General features: G+C 38.7%; 1 protein-coding gene across 5 annotated transcripts in view; it reads right to left on the bottom strand.

Moving 5' to 3' along the window:
• LOC121644020 (protein diaphanous homolog 3-like) overlaps positions 1–15,030 on the bottom strand; it is a 176,922-nt gene that overhangs the window by 148,120 nt on the left and 13,772 nt on the right. For all 5 annotated transcript variants that reach the window (XM_041991717.1, XM_041991738.1, XM_041991724.1 and 2 more), the window contains 4 exons: positions 8,692–8,766; positions 8,343–8,412; positions 3,513–3,649; positions 2,329–2,434 (listed from right to left, as the gene is read on the bottom strand). In XM_041991717.1, the coding sequence (XP_041847651.1) occupies positions 2,329–2,434; positions 3,513–3,649; positions 8,343–8,412; positions 8,692–8,766 (388 nt within the window). The remainder of the gene's footprint in view (positions 1–2,328; positions 2,435–3,512; positions 3,650–8,342; positions 8,413–8,691; positions 8,767–15,030) is intronic.

The raw sequence follows: 15,030 nt of genomic DNA, 5'->3' as shown, positions 1-15,030 counted from the left end.
AAAGTGTGTATCAGCAGGGAGTCCATAAGAAAGATAATTATGCATAAAAAGAGGGACATAATGGAAACAATAACTAAGTAGACAGTGTGTTTGCACAGGTAAAAACATATTTAATTATAAAGCAAACTCTTTGCTGAGTCAGTCTCTTTGGTTTAAGGAAAAGCTTGAGAAAGATACGTTGTTATGCATGCAGAAGAAAAATGTGTCATTATGTTCTACTGTTCTTGTTAGTTTTCTTTTTGTTACTGTTAGATCATTTTGTTTTGTTGATTTTGCAGATTATGTGTGCGTATATGCAAACGAGCTGTTTAGAGAAATGCCATGACTCGTGGACTTGTGCACTTGTGGGGGGAGCCTGGGCGGGCCTGGGGGTGGTGTACCGTGGGTCTGGGCTCTGCCGCTGTCCTCCTCCCCATCCGCTCATTCCCCGTTAGGCATGTGGGGGGTGGGTACCTTCTGGGGTCAGTGGTGGCTCATTGGCTGCAGTCGTGGGGGGCTCTCCTGGCCTGTCTTGCCCTGGGGGACCTCCCGGGGAGACCTCACGGGGAGCGGGGGTGCCTAATGCCAGTAGAGGCTCAACATCCAGAGGAAAGTTCGCTTCCCTCTGGACTTACATCCCTAGACCCTTCTTCTTTCCCGCTCTCTCTGTCTCACACACACGTAGGGATTTGGGAGGCGTGCATGCCATGCAGGGTGGAGCTAAGGGGGCCATTCAGTGGTCTCCTCGGATGCACCCCGTAGCGACTCGCCTTTCAGTTTTAATTGCACTTAGACACCAAAACACAAGAAACACAACACACAAACAACACCTGGGGAGCGTGTCATGCAGTGCATGTTGGGCGGTGCCTGACTCCCGGCACATTGCGGTCAATACCCCTCAGTTTTAATTGCAAACAACACACACTTCATAAACAATCAGAAGGAGGGAGAGGGTAATGGGGACCTCTCACACCCCTGTTCCCCCTGGGTGTGGCCAGGGGCGAGCGGGGTAGGTGGTTGCCCCAGGGGCCGGGACCCGGGGAGGCTGCGCTAGTGGGCTGCTAGCTCTGTGGGTGCTGGGTCGGGTATGGGTCAGGTGTGGGTGGGTGGGTGGGTGCTTGGGGTTTGCTGTCCTCTGGTCCGCCTGGGGTGTACCCCACCGGGCATGGTAGGTGGGTTATGTGTGACGTGACTGTGTGATTGTGAGTGCTTGTGGGTACGGCACAGGGGAGGGTGTGAGTGTGGGGTTATATGGGGTGAAGATTGGAATAGGTGGAAGGTGGGGGGAGGGGGTCGATGGCGCCCTGGTTCCCGGGGTGTGTGGCTCGAACATCGGGGTGTGTGCTGGCCTACACCGGGTGGTTTTCTGGGGGGGCCTGGTCCTCCTAGGCATGGTGTGGGCCCTCTGCCTTTGGGGGGTGGGGGGCCACCTCTGGGCTCCTGGGCCCTTCGCTCAGGCTGCCCTGGGTGGCTGGTCTGTTGTCTGGTGATGGTGTGGATTAAAGGGTCGTTGCCTTCTGTCTGTGATGTTTTTGTCTCCTTTCTTCTTTCTCTTTTGCTTCTTTTTGCTATTTTCCATCTTTTTCTGTCCCCTCCGGTCAGGTCCAGCAAGATTACATAGATTCCATGATTCAAAGTAAATAAAAAAATAAATGAATCAGATTGTCAAGAGGAGCCTTATCCATAGGCCTCCCCTTGGCAGATCAAATTTGTTCAGTACGATACAGCAACCAGATTTTCATTGTGCTTGCTATGATGCTGGACAGGACAGGTTAAAAAAAAAAAAAAAAAAAAGGAAATGCCACGACTCGGCAACATTAGCTGATTCTGTCCCTTATAGTCAATCAATTGCACTCTGTTGCATCTGCAAAAGAATATTTTAGAAAAAAGTGCCTCCCACAGACCTGAATTCTGTATGTTATGTGTTTGCTGATTCAATATTATTTCCAGGAATCATAAAAGTAATTGTGGAAATTCATTGAACTGTGGGGGGATTGTTTCATTTATTCTGTCCTCCTTAGTTGACATCAGATTCATGATGATGATGAGAATATCAGGTTGATGTCTTGTAATTATAAACAATGCATGTCTTTACTCTCTGTCCAGTATGTGCTCAAACTGACAATTAGAAGTCTAGACTCAGCTAAAGCATCTGGTGCTTAATATCCATGTGTACATAACTTGTAACTCAACAGTAAATGAAATTGAAAAAAAAAAAATACAAATGCACTAAAGACAAGTAATTTAGAACTGCCACAATACTGTCACTGCAACTAGTTATTTGATTGACAATAACCATCACTCAGTTCTGACCCAAAGAAGAGCAAAATAAGTGTACTTTGTACTCACTTGTAACTGAACGGAGCGATCTCGAAGTCCTTGCACAATGGGACTGAACCTTTCAATGACTCGCCATTCCCCTGCTGTGGTAATGGCCTCAAGGACCTTCTCCAAACTATAAGAGAAGAAGAAATGCATGAGCAAAAAATAGCTTACTTCTTAACTTCGTTTAAAAAAATTCTTCTGGCTTCTTTCTGCTCATATTATTTCAAGTTATGACTGAACCCACATATGACCGCACCATAGTGAGGCAACCAAAACCCTTTTAACCCTCCTGTTATGTTGCGGGTCAAACTGACTTATTTTAAAGTTTAAAATCATGTGGATTGACGGTCATATTTCTGTAGCTATAGCTACACCTTTAGTTTACCACCACCACAGTATGAATGTAGAGAGTGAATGAATAATGGTTTTAATGTAGTATTTTAAAAAGTGTTGTTATCAATTAAATCCATTATTATTATTATTATTAATGAGGTCAATTCTGAGAATGATGATTTGATAATAAACCAAATGAGGAAACTGTTTCATATTCATATTCCTCCAAGCAAGACATTCATACCATAACTGGTAAAATACAATGATCTTTATCCCTAAATACACATCAGGAAAACCTGTCAGCAGAGAGCATTATACCTCTCTGTACCAGGGCCCACTAGGATTGTAGTGACCGGTCAGCTTTTGAGCTGACCCTGTCTAACTCATTATGAAGATAAAAATCTTAACAAAATTTAAATAAAAAATGAAATGAAATTAAAAAGAAATAATAAATCAATGTCATGTAAACTTATTTATTTATTTGTAGATCTTTCAAATTTGCACTTAAAAAAAATTTTTTATAATGGAATTTGTTTTTATTAAAATTAGTAAATTATTGTCGCCCATTCTCTGGAAGAGGTAAAAACACCATTGCACTAAGTATTGATGGAAATGGTTAATAATTGGGTTAAGAATAAAATATAAACCATTTTATTGGGATTTTGGGGGGTTTCTGAGACTTCTGGATAACTAAACACACCCCAGGTCAAACTCACCCCGGAACATTATTGTTATTCCTGAGAAACTAATATAACACTATTTTTCCATTATGTCCCTCTTTCTATGCATAATATAAACTAATTTTTTTCCTTTATTAAAACCAAAAAAATCTGCATTTAAATATTATGAAATCAAACACAATTGTGCCGACATACGTGTTCTCCTCTCCTACAATGCAGATGGCCGACAGCAGCTTCACCACGTCGGTCATCATTGCAGGCTGGGTAGGATCGATGGCTCTTGCCAGTAAAGCAAGACTTTTCTCCTCCCCCAGAATTCGATCCAAGCCATACTGCAATAAAAACATAACATGATTAAACAGATATTCCATAATTTGGCCCACAGACAACAACAATAAAATGTCACAGGAACCAATAAAAACAACATTTATTTCCATAACACCAAGAACATAATAACCTATAATTTAAGAAGGTGTCTGAATGATAAAATGTCTAGGGCCATGTTTAAGGATAGCAGTGATTTTAGTTGCATCTGAGAGGCTAAGTAAAGGTCTGGCTCTGAACGCTAATTATGCCAATTAACTGCCAACAGGAAACATTAAATTTAAAGATTATTTCTCTAATTCAACAGTACTGTGCTGTGTGGATATTTGTTCAACCATGTGTTATTTACTAAAGCCAACAGATAAAAAAACAGTCATCTTACAGGAACACAATAAATATAGTTTTTATCAGAGCACTAGACTATGGTGACATTTGTGTGACAGCTTCAGCCTCATTAGGAACCATATTTATTGTTGAACAATAACAACCTGAGTTCTCTTATTGTTTGTTGTTCTTTTGTATTGAGGAAACCAATTTCAGAGCCAAACATAGCACAATATCAGTTGTTTGGTACCACTATAGATACAAATCATTTCAGTGAAAGAAGTATTTATCTTGCGAATGTTTTCATACATCTGTTTTTTATTTAAGAAACTATTTTTTAAGAGTCTTTGTTACTGTGCTTGTAGCGACTGTTTTTGTCTGCATTTTAAATTTCAAAGGCAAGGGTTTAACCAGGTTGGGATGAATTTATTCAATGCTTGTGGCCTTTATGGATTTCTACCCTTAAGTCTGCTGAATTTTCAAATTTAAGTGAAATGAACTGCCTCATTCCTGTTGTTTTTTTCTAAATCTACAAAGACTGTTTGACACTGCTTGAGATGGTTTGTCTTTTCATCATTTCTTAACCACTATTTAAACACACAGAACTGAACTGAGATTATGTGAAGTTTACATAACACAGTAGAAATAATGACTTAAGGTCGGTGAGTTCTCAGGAATTATAATATGCTGAGGTTCTGTAAAGACAATTTTGCAGTGTTGACTTTTAAATATGACATTATTATCCCATTTATGAAAGACAAAAGAAAATATGCAAAGTGTGTGACTTGACAGGGAAAGGCAGAAGAAGAAAAGGCCGCAGTGACAGCTGGCGTAGAACACCTGTCTTCTTGGCATAGTGGGTACCTCATGTCCCAAGATGCCTCTCCAGCCAGGGAAAGGTCTGGGCTGACAGAGGGGCCTACGGGTAAATGCTGGTGTCTGGCGCCTGTTGAGATGCAGGATTACATGAGACCTTACAGCACGATTTGTGCCAGAGGGGCTGTATATCTGCCTTGACTGGGTTTTAGCTCAATGTGGTGATTTTTTTTTTTCTTCCTCTGTAGCAACTCTTGTTCTAATAGGACACAAGGAGGAAAAGCTGAAGCATTGTGAAATAATGCTCCCTCAACAGAACAAGTACTTAGGTCTGGGCAGTAAGTCAATATTATCCACAGACTATATGTGGCACCATTTTATGGCAAAATGATCAATTCATTTTATAGTTCAAACCATTTCTGCTGCTTTAATAAAAGCACAAAAACATAACTAAGAATGAAAAATAGAGATCAGGGCTTTGAGAAATTAAAATGTACAAACTGATACTGAAATCAAATCAGACTGTAAATGATCAATTATAGAAAAAACTTTTATTCATTCAGATTATCATCTAAACTCCACATCTTTTGTTTTAGTGGCTAATGAGGTTTTAGTAACACATAATTTGTTTTATACAGCTGTCTGCTTTTCCGTAAGTCGACTGCCCATTCTGTTTCGTGACATTTATTAAGTCCTTGGAAGTATTGTCAAAACTGTGGCAAACACAGCACTGCAGATAAATTAGATCATTCCGTTGCAAAGGAACACAGGGTTATACTAGCAGTTAAAGACTTGAGTCCCACCACAAACTTCTCCTTAGAAACTACTATACCTGCACTCTGCAAACAAATTTATCAAAAGGTAAAGGATTCAGTGACCAAGCCAAACAATAGTGGCATAGTGGTGCCACTATTGTTATATTCATAATTTTAATTACTATCCTTTTTTTCTCTTCCCAGCAAAAGATAAACACTGTGTGTTATGAATAACAATATATGAGAGTACTTTGTCATATTTAATTGACCCAAAAATGGGCCAGCAGAAGTTGTGAAGGTCACATGTTGTCTGCTGCTTGGCTCCGGAAGAAGAAAATAAGAGACCACCGTTCAAACTGCTCAACTCGCTGTTGGGTAACTTTCTATTACTCTTTCTGTAAAAAAATCAAAGTGTTCAGCTTTGCTTGATGGTTTGTGACCATCCATCTTCCTTTTGATGTCATTCCAGAGGTTTCAACAGGGTTCAGATGTGGATATTGAGCTGGCCATGACAGACTCTTGATGTGTTGATCCTCCATCCAGACTTTGATTCCTCTGGCTGTGCCGCAGGGAGGTATGTGGAGTTATTAATGCATCCTTCACAAAGACACATCAGCCTGATTCCAGCCTTGCTGAAGCATCCCTGATCATAACCGATCCTCCTCTATATTTAACAGTGTGACACTCTGGTTTGCAGGCCTCTCCAGGCCTCCATCTAACCATAAAACCACTAGATGTTGGGCAAAGCTGAAAATGGGACTCAGAGAAGATCCTACTAAAGTCTTCCACTGTCCAGTTCCAGTGGTCTTTTCTTGACCACTTAAGCCTGAGGTCTTAGCTTCTCACTGATTGAGGTGAGTTTTGCATGACTCCAGTCCTGCCTGTTTCCAACTGTTCTTGCTGTGCACTTCTGCCCAGTCTTAGTTTGCGCTGTGTTTAACGGTTACTTGATGCCAGCCAAGGATTCTTGGGTGATGGGTTTACATCAACCCTTCCAGTTCAAAGCTGTTTTCACCCTCTGCCAGACTGGAGCTTAGTTGTCCTCATAAAGCAGAATGAGTGCTTGAGTAAGAATTTAACTTTGGTAGTAATATTTAGAGATGCTGATTTAAAAATAAATAGCAGTGGTCTTTATTGTTTTCGAGAGCTGTATATAAATAAGGACTGAGTGCATCCAGCTGACTGACCACTGGCTAGCAGGAAATACAACAAGCCAGTGAGGTAAGTTGGAAAGGTCATCATCAGAGCAGAAAAGTGAATATACTTAAAAAACTAAGTGGATATTTTCAATAAACCTGCATATACCCTACAACAGAGATCCCCAACCCGGGTCCTCAAGGCCCACTATCCTGCAGGTCTTAGATGGCTCCCTGCTGCAACACACCTGATTCAAATTAATGAATCATTAGCAGACTTGTGCAGAGCTTGTCAGAGAGCCGTTTAATTGAATTATAATAATTAAAAACTAAAATGATTTAATATTGGGTACTGTTAACACTAAACATCAATGATACTCAAGTTATTAGTTCTATACTTAAGTAGCTTTGTAATACAGTAAGAAAATCACTAATAAACCTATTTTAACTCATTGTGCACACCCACTGCACAACACCACCCAATCCTACACAGTAGGATAAACTACATTTAGATGTAGTTTAACTTTGCAGAGGAAAATCTGCAACGTCTAAAACAGAAAAACTTTCAAATGTAATAAAGGTAAAGAAACCAGTTTTTTCTTCCCTAATGACAGTGAACGCAGCATGGTTTTTCTAGTCACCTGCTTCACTGGAACATGCTACTCTGTCTGAACTGTTTCTTAATGGGTCTGATTCCCAGTGATAACAACTGTTCTAGTCATGCTAGGGAAATGGATGCAGTGACCATCCATCATATATAGTGACATTTGTGAGCATTGATAAAAAACAGTTACAGTGCTTGAGAAATAGCTTTGAAAACGTGCACCCGTTTTAATGTGCGTTTGAGGTGCGTTTACCTTACACTGAAGGCATCGCTGTGGTGACAACAACAGAGACCAGAGCTGAAGTGTACTCTGTGACATAAGACTGATCAATCTAAAAATGTTTTGATCGAACCCCAATCCAATACCCGAGGTAGTACAGAGACCTCCTACCCAATTTAATTAATGGTTATTGTAGATTACACAAAACCCCACTGAAAACAATTAATTTATGTGTATATTTTCTTATTCGCTCTTTATCCCACAAACACTCACTGATTGCACTTTACACACTCGCTCCCTTATACTCCCAGAGCCAATAAAGACCATTTATAGCAAAATGGGGATCATTTACAGGCCAGAGGCCTTAAATCTCTACAAATGTGCCATATTGACTGAACTCTAAGAGCATCAGGACATTAGTAAAACTCCTTTAATATGGCTCTTTTTGCAATGATGCTCTTCTGCTTCATTGGTCATAAGCCTTTGATAAGGAAAATCCCTGCTGCCCAATTACACTCAAACAACAGATGTTTGTGTGAGTGGGTTTAAAATAAAGGATTTCAAAAAACAACTCTAAGGTCTCCTAGTAGTAGTCCAACCCCTTACTCCATCTTTCCCTGATAGAGTCTCCCTGAATCAGTCTGCAAAACTTACTAGTTACACAACACAACAAAAGATTTAGAATAGTTTTAAAAGAGATAGTGCACACCTGAGAGTGCGCACATCCTTACAAAACACATAGGTATGGTGGACATTAAAGAGGTTCATTTATACCAGGTGGAAGCTTTCCACAGCTGCAAAGAGCAGCTTGCTGTCCAACCACATATATGCATATATTGTTATTACCTTATTGTTCATGAAGGCTTTGAGACACTGGACAACCTTATGTTGGTTCTTTTTGTCAATCTTCTCTTGCCTATAAACACAGAACAGTCATGAGTAGAAGTCAGTCTTCAAAACATAGTCTATACAACACTAACTGCAAACATCATCAGATATATGTGTATTTGTATTAGCTGTTGTAAATACAACTGACAACTGGTTATTATTTTGTTAGAATGATTAAACAATACTATCTGCTCAAAAATACTGACTGTTTATTAATCAAACAGCACTGATTCTTTAAACTTATTTAACAGTTGCATATAGAGAGGAAAGAGTGTAAAAGACAACAAGAATTAAAGTATAAACTTACTGTTTCTTGAAAAGCAACTTCTCCAAAATGTCCAGCAGCAAGCCAAGGCCCTCATGCCCAAAGCTCTGCACCCAGCTGAAAAACAAACATTAAATCAATACCAAAACAGGGCTAGACTGACATCTGACAAAAACTATTTCAAACTCAACCACTATGTAAAGCTCATGGACAGAAAACACATGTAATATTCAGTACTATGTGCTGAGGAAAAAAACGACAGCAGTAATACACATTTGATTTATACTTGATACAGAAAAAAATAGTGTTTACAGAGTACAGACAAAAGGGTAACAATAAATAGAAAACACATTATTTTAGAACTTTACCCCATAACAAAACAAACAATATCAAGAGACTAAGTATTTTTTTAGGCTAGTGATGATGTGCAGACTTGATAAAGCAATTTTCAATTCTTCAGAGAAGTTTTCACACTTTGTGCTTTTGATAATATGCCAAAGCAAAGCGGTCTCACAAAAGGCAGACTTAAGTGATTGTAATGCAATCACTGTGTCTACCACAGAAGTAATGAAGCATAAATGAAAATCTCCTGCTTAGGAATGCGAAGCCTTGTTGTAAGAATGACACCTTAGGAATGAATAGGTTAACACAGACATTGATAAGTACATGTTAACAGCTTTTATACCCTTAGATATGGAGCAAAGATAAAATAACATCCATTTCCTACGCCCAACTTATCCTCAGAGGGGGTAGGGGCTGAAGCCTATCCCAGCTGACAGTGTGAGAGTTAGGCAGGTTGCCTGTCTTTTACAAAACTAACTCGGGGTAGCAGGCAAACATACATGCTCATATTCATACCTCAAGTGAATTTAGAATCACAAATTACAGAGACTTCACCATGCATGTCTCTAGACAGTGGGAAGAAGCTGATTGATTTACCCTGAAAGAAATGACACCAGCACATCCAGAACAATGAGACTGACTGGGAAGTCAGTCTAGACTGCTCTTGCTGTGAGGTGCCAATGCTAACTGCTACCTAAGCCACCTGAAAGAAAATAACAGAATAGATATGTGTGTGTATATATATATATATATATATATATATATATATATATATAAAAGAGAGAATAGAATTTGATTGGTATGGAAGTTCTGCTTTAAGCAAGTGACATTTGTGAGCTGAATCTCCCCAAAAGAGGTTGAGCAAGTTCACAATGTTCCATCAAAAACAGCTATATGAAGATTGACTTTTTCCTGCTGCTCCTACGTGAATTTAGACACAGCTTATGGAACAGGTGCCTTTGGTGGATTCTACTGACTGTCGCTTTTGATTAAAGAGTAATATTGGAAGCTTAGGAGTAACATCTAGTATAGATTTATTTTTTTCTTTTTAAAGGGCACAATTTGTTCCATCCAGCCAAGGAGTCATTAAAACTGGTGGTTGAGGGGATCTACAAAGAGCATTAAACCAATGAACAAATATGCTGGTCAACATATAAAAAAAACTAGCAGAAGTTTTTATCTATTTTATCCATTTATCAACAGTGAGTTATCTTACTGCAATGTTCACTTCTTACAGAACTAACACTTATATTTACATCCACATTTTCTCTTTTAACATCAAGAACGAACTGACTCCTATAGCTGCACTTTAGTTTTTCTTTCCCTTGTTTCTGAACACAACAAAATATGCATGACATTTCTTATAAAACTAACAAAAGGAAAGGCACGAAAAGCAAAGTTTAAATGTGATTTTAAAAAGAAAAAGGAAGGAAATATGAACATGTATTGGCTGCTCACAAACTTTTTCATTTGAAGAACATACAGGCGAAGACAGAATAATAATGATTTTGGCAGCTGCACTTCCCATGACTGAACCTGAATACCATCTCCAAACATTAGCATTCACTGTCGCTGCTCTAATCAACAAGCTGGATGCCTCCCAGCGTCAAATCTACAGAAATTCTCAAGGTGACAAGATAAAGTAGGAAGATGTATTCTGAATTTAATTTCTTGAAAAGAAAGGTAATGTGTGCCAATACGATTAACAGTCTGTTGTCTCATTTGTAAAGAAGTCAAACAGACGGTGGCTTGCTGCTTAGTTTGTATTCTTGTCAACAATAAAGTAGCTGCACTAGTAATGTTTGAGGCACTGTTATATAAATATATCCTTTTCACAAACTTGGGCAAGTCTGAAATACTTTGCATCTAGAAGTTTTTAGATCTAAATCCCTGCCTTTGATTCTGATCACAGCTAATAAATGATTTATTCTTTACAAAAGAAAAAGAAAAAAGAAAATTCAAGAAGTAGATTGACCCTCAACAGCATCAAGTTTGAGTTTGTGTGTGTGACAGGGGTCAATAAAGACTGAGCCTGACAAAATGTCATTGCCTTGATGATGAAGATAGTAAAAGCTGCTGCCAAGGAAGCTGAGGAATGAGGCTCTCATGTTTAAGGAAAAAAAAATCAATTTAGCCTACACTTCTGAATGGCCCAGGCCATTCAGGTTATAGAGTAGGCAGGAGAGTTGACAAGAGCTTCATTGAAATGCATAGTTCTGTGGTAACTGCATGTTAGTTTTTCATCATCGGTTTGTGAGCCGAAGAGCAAAAGAAAAATAATCCGATGATCTATGGAAGGAATTATTGCAGAGGAAACCAACAACCCTGCACAGGTTCTGCAGCAATAATTTTAAAATTTGCTTTAAAACACGTTAGAGAAAAGTGGAAGGGATAGAGGTGACAAATCACCTTTCAAAAGCTTTTTGAAGTTTTAAGCCTTTAGACATTTAGAAGATTTCAAAGACCAGACACTGGCAGTGTAACAACCTTCCCCAATGTCTGGAGAAAAATCTTCAAAAGCTAAAACAATTGGCTAGAGAGTCAATCATTCATATGACTGTGTCCTCACTTTCTGTATCAAAAAGTTAGAGAGTTTTGATACAGCAAATACAGCAGGACTCAGACATGGACCTGCTGAATATATGCAAGTTTATTTATCATATTTATACTGGGAGTACAAACTCTAAATATATTTTTCTGCTTTTCCTCCACAGCTAAGATCTGTAATACACATTACTTGCTTTAACCAAAATGAAACAAAGATGTAAACAATTAAAAAAAAACGACTGCGTTAATAACAAGCTTGCTGTAGTTTAGACAAATAAATCTTTTCACAGAAGTTATGAGATATAAAACTGAACAAACTATAAGACAGCTGACCAGTTGCTACCAGAAATCCACATCATTCAACATATTTTTGGGTAATTATTCCCACATGATGACCCCCACTGAACAGCCACTGCCAAAAAATTCAGCTTGATAGAGTAAATCATGAGTGACCAATTTAGGCTTATAATATAACCAAATCTGTGCAATGTCTTACTGTTTATTCCTCTGCAATTAAGTGGTTTGTATTTGAAATGCAGTCTGAGTAAACAACTAAAGTATTTTATATTCAGTTTTCTAATCTAGCATACTCTGGCAGCCCTTGGGTTTCATTAGTTCCTAACATCTGGCACCCCTCCCAGATTCCCAATGAGAGAACTTCAATTACATGCTCTGCCCAAATGTCTTCAGTCTGTAGCCTTGCTGTGCAAAGCCTTTCACAAAACAGTTTTAATTTTTTTCTCTGTATAGAGAAAACTGGAGCAGTAATTTACATCTGGTTGATAGCAGCAGGTCATGTGTGGTGTACACTAATAACTCTGGAAACTTAAAATATTCTGCTTTTCTATCAGACTTGTTGGAAATATATATCATCATAGAGATCAGCCTCAAGCTCCCTAGATGTAGAAAAGATATTGTACAAAAGTAAAAAAAAAAAAAAAAAAAGAAAGAAAAGGAAAATTTGACACAATGCAATCAAGAGGAATTACAGCTCACTCTCAGATAAGAACGATGGTGTAGTCGCACCTAAAAGGATGCTTGGAAAGCTAAGCAATAACATCTCAGAAAGATAGCAAGTAACAGAGAGAGATGGGACATTAAAACACTAACACAGATCACCCTTTTCCCTTTTGAGAAAAAAAAACAATCATAAATCAAACAGAAAACTGAGGTGTCTTATCTAGCCAACTTCAAAGTTGAGGTAGTTTGACTTCTACCAGAATCTCAGGAGATCCCCTGTTTCACATCAGCGAGGTACACAAAACTAAAACAACAAAGCTTTTTTTTTTTTTCCATCTGTAAAGTTTAAAATGAAATTCATGAATGTAACTCCTCATTACAACAGATTCCTAAAGTAAATCCCTTGCCCACGTGGTAGCATTGGCTATTGATGAGTGATGGCTTTTAATGCAGTGATATGGTCCGAGATAAGAGGTGCCCAGCCAAAATTTGTTGCATAATCCACAAGATCAGATAACTTTGTTCTTGATGTGGCAAAAATAAGAAAAGAGTTAGTTTAGCCTGGTTATTTCATTTTTAAGGCAAAATTTTGGCCACACCGAGGCGGGGTTCTGCCCACATGACGTGCCGAAACAAGCTGCAACAATTTCCAAAAGGAGAAAGTGACCATTTTGTTCTCACCATCTCTTGAATTAGGAGAAAGTTTTCCGTGCTTGTGGAGTATGTAAAAGCTGTTTGTATGTAAACATTTTCATTTCATCTGTCATTTTTTCATCCTGTCCACTCCCAGCTTTTCCTGATAGCAGGTTGGGGGAGCTTTGTTCCTAATGGCAGAAACTAGTGTTTTGTGCCAAGCCTGTCTACATGTCACAGACCACATTCATTACTTATGGACGATTCATACTCTGCTGTTGTGAGAAATTTACGAACTCAAACACAGCAAAGGCAGCTTTCTGGATTTCTGTCCAACCACATACGTTAGATCAAAACTGTGATCAATGTTGTGCTTTGAACAATTTTCATAACTACACAGTAATTATAGTAATGATGTCGCCAAATTCACAACACAGATGCTGCCTTTAAGCTATTTGAATGGTGATTTTGTCAGATGGCACTGCAGTTCTAAAATCTTAATTTTATTAGAAGTGAAAGTCTTGAAAAACTTAACATGATCATTAGTTGACAATGGGCAGCTCTTCCGTCCACATTTCAGTTTCATTAGGCCATGTGCCAAAAGCAACAGAAATATATGTGAATGAGAAGCAGCTTTTGGCCTATTCTGCTACATTAATTAACACTTCTGCTTTAATGGATCTCCAGAAAGATGTTACAAAAAAAGGAACTGTAAAACTTGTGGAGTGAGACAGGAACTATGTTCAAGGTTAACTTTCAGAATGGTGTGAAGAAAAGGGATGTTTACCCAAAAGTAAGGCTAAACTGAAAATAAATAAATCCTGAGCTCTAAACATGAAGGTCGGTTTTAATACAATATCAAAAACCAATTTCCACTTCTTTGTCAGATCCATTTATCAATTCCATTTAATACAATTACATCTTGTAGCCTTGCTGGTCCTTTAGGCTAACACTGTGGCTATTCTTCAAAGAACGGGACAGAAAGCTGGAGCAGCTGAGGTAAAGCATACAGAAATCGGAGACATGCATCACATTGTGATGCTCAAGAAAAACAAGAAGCACAGAATTACCTTAAGGACTATGTGGTCCACCAAAAAGAGCTTGGTAAGAAAAAATACAAGTCTGTCAGCCTAAAGTAGCAGGGTGCAAACATGACATTTAGGAAAAGTGTGAGTTATTTGCATCATTGCCAAGAAAGTGACACTGTTCAGCATCCAAAACCTGTGGCAGACAAAAAAGCCTTTATTTCCAAATCAATTCTACAACTGAGGACTTTAATGGTGCTATTAGATACTAAGAGGCTGCTGCTCCAGCACCACGGTCCCCAGCCAAGTCAGATTTATGGTCCAGTCCTTACTGTGTCATTAAACCTAAGCCTGACAGTCTGTTTGATCAGCGGTGCTCTCATCAAACATTGGTGCCTACCAGCCACATTTTCCTTGACAACAGTCACTTTTACTAAAATTACTGCAACACAGAAAGAGGGAAGACATTGACAGATGGTGTGTACAACCACTGAATCGATCGGGTCTATACACGGTCTGGCAAAGCTTTGAAAACGAGAAAACAATATATAGTCTAGCTGCAGGCAAAAAACTGGTTGTGTTAGCATTATGAACAAACATAATACAAAAACAGCCCCTTAGAGTTTAAATTTTGGTTCCACAGGGGTGTTATAATTGAGTAAAGCAGTATGCCGTGTAATATAGCATACAAACTGGACCAGCAGCAGTTGCTGTGAGCAGAGTTGCTGAGACATGGATTTACATTTTTGAGAAGGTGAGTTCCTTGGAAGCTACTGTGTAGGTTATGATGCAGGGTTCAATGGCTAAACCATAGGTATGCTTCGAACTGATATTCAAGAGTTAATTGTCTTTAAGTCAGCTAGAACATTTTAAA

Source organism: Melanotaenia boesemani, chromosome 1 (assembly GCF_017639745.1).
Source record: "Melanotaenia boesemani isolate fMelBoe1 chromosome 1, fMelBoe1.pri, whole genome shotgun sequence".
Lineage (NCBI taxonomy): Eukaryota > Metazoa > Chordata > Actinopteri > Atheriniformes > Melanotaeniidae > Melanotaenia > Melanotaenia boesemani.
This window is presented reverse-complemented; position numbering and strand designations above follow the sequence as displayed.